Here is a 6816-nt window from a genome sequence, read left to right as displayed (position 1 = left end):
TTTTTATTTTTATAAGGTTTCCAGGAGTAACACGTCTCCTGTACAATTTAACAACCTTAGGGGGTCGGGGAACAGACACCATCTCTATGGGGTTCCGTGTGGGGTTCTGGATGGGGTTCTGGGTGGGTGACTGATCCAGAGGACGCTCAGAGATGGGTGTAGGACTACATCTCTGACTCCTGGTCCCGACTCTGGATTGTCAGGGTTTTGGTTGTCTAACAAACTCGGTCAGATTGCTAGAAATGAGAGCTGCGCCAGCAAACGTAGGATGGACACCGTCTCTCCTAATAAGACCAGGTTTCCCCCAGAATGTCTGCCAGTTATTTACGAAGCCCACGTTGTTTTCCGGACACCACCTAGACAGCCAGTGGTTGAATGACGACATGCGGCTAAACATATCGTCACTTGTCAGATTGGGGAGGGGGCCAGAGAAAACTACGGAGTCCGACATAGTCCTAGCAAAGCTACACACCGACTCAATATTAATTTTAGTGACCTCCGACTGGCGTAGCCGGACGTCATTAGTGCCGACGTGGATTACAATCTTACGGTATTTACGTTTAGCTTTCGCCAGCAACTTCAAATTTGATTCAATGTCGCCCGCTCTGGCCCCCGGGATACACCTCACTATGCCCGCTGGAGTCGCTAGCTTCACGTTTCTGAGAATGGAGCCACCAATCACCAGAGTAATGTCCTCAGCAGGTGTGTTGCTGAGCGGGGAAAATCTATTAGAAACGTGAACGGGGCGGTGGTGAACCGTAGCGGGCTTCGGACTATGCTTCCTCCGAACAGTCACCCAGCCGCCTTGGTGTTCCGGCTGCTCGGAAGCAGCTGGGAGACGGTTAGTGGCTCGGTCCGCACTGCTAAGGGAGAGCTGGCTAGCTATCGAAGCTACTGGATTCGCTTCTATGGTGCGGAACCGGGTCTCTAAATCATTTAGCCTCGTCTCCAACATAGCAAATAGACTACACCTCTTACACGTTTCGCTGTCAGTAAAGGAAGCAGAGGAGAAGCTAAACATTTGACACACTGAGCAGGACAGCGGAGAGGCAGAGGGAGAAGCCATCGCTAGCTAGCTAGCGGTGCTAAAAGCTATTCGATAGTTAGCTTATATACACACAGAAACACTTTTTACATGCAGGTAATCTGCAAATTATGTGTTAATTATTAGTTAAATTATTAGTTATCCATATCGTTGATTTTAACTGATAGAAAAATTCAGTCAAAATGAAGGCGTTGTGGGAGGGGAATAAACTTTATTTATACACCCCATACCTAGAATTTGGATCTAATTGTTGTATGGAAACAGCTGCTGCAAGTGAAACATGCAGAAATGCCCAGAGCTCTTTGAGGTAGTAACTGGCCTCCAGGTCCTCACAATGTAAAGAAAAGCAAATGAATCTACCTATCATCTGGCTCCATTCCAGAATTTAATGGGTTCTTCACTGCAAAAAAAAAAAAAATACACCAGCAAGTTTCATAAAATCCATCTAGTATCCTCCTGGGTCGGGGTTTTATGTTGAGCGTTGGGAGCTTTTCCAGGTGAATTCTGTATCGTGTTTTGCAGCCTGTTGATGTATTTGTGTTGTCTTTACTGAGTTACTTTAATGCAGTGCTTCTCAATTATTTTCTGCCACGCCCCCCCTAGGAAGAAAAAAACATTTCGCCCCCCCCACCCCCCAAAAAACACTCTTGTATTCTTATTAACATACAAAGAAATATGAAAAATAAAGAAATATAGATCAACTTACAACAAAGAATAACTTTACCATTTTGTCTGCAACAGAAAATATTTGAAGTGCATCAATTTGCCTCTACAATTTATACAATTAAATAATAAATTAAATTAAATAACATCAATAAATAATAATAACTTAAAATTGATCAACAACATTAACTAGGAAGCACAAAATATAAAACACTTTAACCTACAAGACCAAAAAGAATTGTGCTTTTAGCAAAATGAGGAAGTTAGGTCTTCTTCTCCCACCGTATTCAAGCGCTACATACGCTACGTCATATTTCCTCGTCTTTGCTTTCGACGACCCTCCTTTGTTTTATCATCTCCGTCTCTCTTTTACGCCGTTAAATATTTCTCTGTGCTGTCTCTTGAGGGTTTGTTTACAACTGCTCTTCTTCTGCTAATCCTCCCTGCGCGCACTCTGACAATCAGGGCACCACTGCCAACTACTGGAATGGATGTGCAATTACACTTTAATCTCGTAAGGCAAAAAAAGCATTTTCTCTGCGGTCACAGGCGCACCTGCCCCTGACATTGCACCGCACACCCCTTGGGTGTCGCGCCCCACCATTTGAGAACCACCGTGCTAAACTAATGTGAGAATTCGAATCGAGGGCATTATATTACCCAGCAGATGTTTGTGGTCTTTGAGTAGTCAACTGTTTGTGATCAGTAAAATTTGCGTTCAATTTAATTGAAATTGGTTGTGAAGTTCTTGTAATATTCTTATATACTTCAGTTTTACTCCTTAAGAGTAATTTTCACATTTCTGTTGTGTGGCTGTTTGATTTAAACGAATGGATTGATTTTGTGGAGGATTATTTGGCATGGGGTGGAGGGGCCCATATGGTTCCTGCTTGTCCCGGGCCCCAACAAGTCTGTTAACGACCTTCACTGATAGTAATATCAAGCATCACAACACCCAGGAATGTGGAATAAAGATCAAAGGAGTTCTGGAGATGAAAGACTTCAATGAAAATGTCTTTGAAGAACCCTAACCCTAACCTTCAAAGAACTTTGAGACCCTATATATAAGGACCAACGTTCACTTGACAAACTATAACTCTAAGAGCTACAGCGATAAAGAAGCAATACAAACATGAGCAACGAGAATATGAACTACAAAAGCATGCAGGAGCAGTTGAGGTCGGCACTGACGGGAAGCTCGGTCCGGGTCTCCAAAGCCTCGTATGTGGGAAGAATTAATGTGGACATTGAAGCTGAGATGCTCACTAATCTTCTGGAGAAGATTAAACAACAGAAAGATGGCACCTCCTGGCTCCAGGAGAAGGAGTTACTGGAGAAGGAGAACTGTGAACTGAAAGCCCTGCTGACTCATCTGCAACAAGTGAGGGATTCCTACAAGTGTCAGCTGCAGGAGCAGAAGAACCCAACGGTATCTCTGAAAGATGTATGGCTTTACTGGCAGGACAAGAACGCGTCTTTCCTGAAACGCATGGATGAGTTGAGGCAGACCGCGAAGAAGAAGGAGCAGAATTCTGAGATGCACCAGAGCCAGGGGAAAGAGGAGAGATCGTCTCTCCCCCAGAACACTGATACTCCGAAGGCTGCTATGGAGAAAACTGAGGTCCACTCAGAAGCCAGCCAGCCATACTGGCTGGAGGAACACATGTCTCTCCACCAGGAGATAGATTCTCTGATGAGCTCTCTGCTGCAGAAGGAACAGGAGTCTGAGGCACACAAGAGCCAGTGGAACGAGGAGAAGCTGTCTCTCCACCAGGACATAGATTCACTGAAGAGCTCTCTGCTGCAGAAGGAGCAGGAGTCTGAGACTCACAAGAGCCAGTGGAACGAGGAGAAGCTGTCTCTCCACCAGGACATAGATTCACTGAAGAGCTCTCTACTGCAGAAGGAGCAGGAGTCTGAGACACACAAGAGCCAGTGGAACGAGGAGAAGCTGTCTCTCCGCCAGGACATAGATTCACTGGAGAGCTCTCTGCTGCAGAAAAAGCATGAGTCTAAAACACACAAGAGCCAGTGGAAAAAAGAGAAGCAGTCTCACCACCAGGAGATAAATTCACTGAAGAGCTCTCTACTGCAGAAGGCGCAGGAGTATGAGACTCACAAGAGCCAGTGGAACAAGGAGAAGCTGTCTCACCACAAGGACATAGATTCACTGAAGAGCTATCTGCTGCAGAAGAAACAGGAGTCTGAGACACACAAGAGCCAGTGGAACGAGGAGAAGCTGTCTCTCCACCAGGAGATAGATTCACTGAAGAGCTCTCTGCTGCAGAAGGAGCTGTCTCTCCACCAGGAGATAGATTCACTGAAGAGCTCTTTGCTGCAGAAGGAGCAGGAATCTAAAACACACAAGAGCCAGTGGAACAAGGAGAAGCTGTCTCTCCACCAGGACATAGATTCACTGAAGAGCTCTCTGCTGCAGAAGGAGCAGGAGTCTAAAACACACACGAGACAGTGGAACAAGGAGAAGCTGTCTCGCAACCAGGAGATAAATTCACTGAAGAGCTCTCTGCTGCAGAAGGAGCTGTCTCTCCACCAGGAGATAGATTCACTGAAGAGCTCTCTGCTGCAGAAGGAACAGGAGTCTAAAACACACACGAGAGAGTGGAACAAGGAGAAGCTGTCTCGCAACCAGGAGATAAATTCACTGAAGAGCTCTCTGCTGCAGAAGGAGCAGGAGTCTAAAACACACAAGAGCCAGTGGAACGAGGAGAAGCTGTCTCTCCACCAGGAGATAGATTCACTGAAGGGCTCTCTGCTGCAGAAGGAGCAGGAGTCTAAAACACACGCGAGACAGTGTCACTATGAGAAGCTGTCTCTCAACCAGGAGATACAGGAGTCGAAAACACACAAGAGCCAGTGGAACAATGAGAAGCTGTCTCTTCACCAGGAAATAGATACTCTGATGAGCTCTCTGCTGCAGAAAAAGCAGGAGTCTGAGACTCACAAGAGCCAGTGGAACGAGGAGAAGCTGTCTCTCCACCAGGAGATAAATTCTCTGAAGAGCTCTCTGCTGCAGAAAAAGCAGGAGTCTGAGACTCACAAGAGCCAGTGGAACGAGGAGAAGCTGTCTCTCCACCAGGAGATAAATTCTCTGAAGAGCTCTCTACTGCAGAAGGAGCAGGAGTCTGAGACTCACAAGAGCCAGTGGAACGAGGAGAAGCTGTCTTTCCACCAGGAGATAAATTCACTGAAGAGCTCTCTACTGCAGAAGGAGCAGGAGTCTGAGACTCACAAGAGCCAGTGGAACGAGGAGAAGCTGTCTCGTCACCAGGAGATAGATTCACTGAAGAGCTTTCTGCTGCAGAAGGCGCAGGAGTCTGAGACTCACAAGAGCCAGTGGAACGAGGAGAAGCTGTCTCTCCACCAGGAGATAGATTCACTGAAGAGCTCTGTGGAGGCACTTGAGATCAAGATCAAAAGGAAGAAGCAGAAGTGGTACAGGAGGCTGTTCCGCTCCCTAAAAAAATAAATACCTTTTCAAAAAGTCCTGTTTGCTCTTGGCACAACAGGCATGATCACGATCTGCATGCCCAGAGTCTTTGGCACTGCTTGGGACCTCTGTCCCAAGCCCCGCCCTACTCCTGCATAAAGATTTATCTCTTTTGCTTTGGCCTTAAAACCAAATTTTGTATTACAGCAATACTGTATCTCATTACCCCTCCCGAGAGTAGCTGGCTGACACGTTGACAGTGAACGAATACCAAGGCATTGTGTGGGTGATCGGCCATCTGTGGCAAACAGCAATAAATACTACTCATGATTTATTACAAGCAGGGGATGCAGACTTTCTAGTGACGTAATGAGCATTTGGGATCACACTCCTCAGCCAGGGATCACACTCCTCAGCCTCCCTGGTAAGGTCTATTCAGGGGTACTGGAGAGGAGGGTCCGCCGGATAGTCGAACCTCGGATTCAGGAGGAGCAATGTGGTTTTCGTCCTGGCCGTGGAACTGTGGACCAGCTCTACACCCTCGGCAGGGTCCTTGAGGGTGCATGGGAGTTTGCCCAACCAGTCCACATGTGTTTTGTGGATTTGGAGAAGGCATTCGACCGTGTCCCTCGGGGAGTCCTGTGGGGGGTGCTCCGGGAGTATGGGGTGTCGGACCCCCTCATACGGGGTGTCCGCTCCCTATATGACCGGTGCCAGAGCTTGGTCCGCATTGCTGGCAATAAGTCGGACCTATTTCCAGTGCGGGTTGGACTCCGCCAGGGCTGCCCTTTGTCACCGATTCTGTTCCTAACTTTTATGGACAGAATTTCTAGGTGCAGCCAGGGCGTTGAGGGGGTTCGGTTTGGTGACCTCAGGATTGGATCGCTGCTGTTTGCAGACGATGTGATCCTGTTGGCTTCATCAGGCCGTGCCCTCCAGCTCTCACTGGATCGGTTCGCAGCCGCATGTGAAGCGGCCGGGATGAGAATCAGCACCTCCAAATCCGAGGCCATGGTTCTCAGTCGGAAAAGGGTGGAGTGCACCCTCCAGGTCGGGGAGGAGATCCTGCCCCAAGTGGAGGAGTTCAAGTACCTCGGGGTCATGTTCACGAGTGAGGGAAGAATGGAGCGAGAGATCGACAGACGGATCGGTGCAGCGTCTGCAGTGATGCGGACTCTGCACAGATCCGTCATGGTGAAGAGAGAGCTGAGCCGAAAGGCGAAGCTCTCGATTTACCGGTCGATCTTCGTTCCTACCCTCACCTATGGTCACGAGCTTTGGGTAGTGACCGAAAGAACGAGATCCCGGGTACAAGCGGCTGAAATGAGCTTCCTCCGTAGGGTGGCTGGGCTCTCCCTTAGAGATAGGGTGAGAAGCTCAGTCATCCGGGAGGAGCTCGGAGTAGAGCCGCTGCTCCTCCGCGTTGAGAGGGGCCAGATGAGGTGGCTCGGACATCTATTCAGGATGCCTCCTGAACGCCTCCCTGGTGAGGTGTTCAGTGCACGTCCCACCGGGAGGAGACCACGGGGAAGACCCAGGACACGCTGGAGAGACTATGTCTCTCGGCTGGCCTGGGAACGCCTCGGGATCCCCCCGGAAGAGCTAGAAGAAGTGGCCGGGGAGAGGGAAGTCTGGGTTTCCCTGCTTAGGCTGCTGCCCC

General features: G+C 48.6%; 1 protein-coding gene across 1 annotated transcript; it reads right to left on the bottom strand.

The window, feature by feature from the left end:
• Positions 1–232: 232 nt before the first annotated feature.
• Positions 233–1066, bottom strand: LOC137902750 (uncharacterized; the record flags this gene model as incomplete). The annotated part of the gene is made up of 1 exon (XM_068746820.1): positions 233–1066. A coding segment is annotated over exon 1 (834 nt), but the record flags the coding sequence as incomplete, so codon positions are not given.
• Positions 1067–6816: the final 5750 nt, after the last annotated feature.

Source organism: Brachionichthys hirsutus, chromosome 13 (genome assembly GCF_040956055.1).
Source record: "Brachionichthys hirsutus isolate HB-005 chromosome 13, CSIRO-AGI_Bhir_v1, whole genome shotgun sequence".
Taxonomy (NCBI): Eukaryota; Metazoa; Chordata; class Actinopteri; order Lophiiformes; family Brachionichthyidae; genus Brachionichthys; species Brachionichthys hirsutus.
The sequence above is the reverse complement of the archived record's forward strand: the minus strand, read 5'-3'. Positions and strand labels throughout refer to the sequence as shown.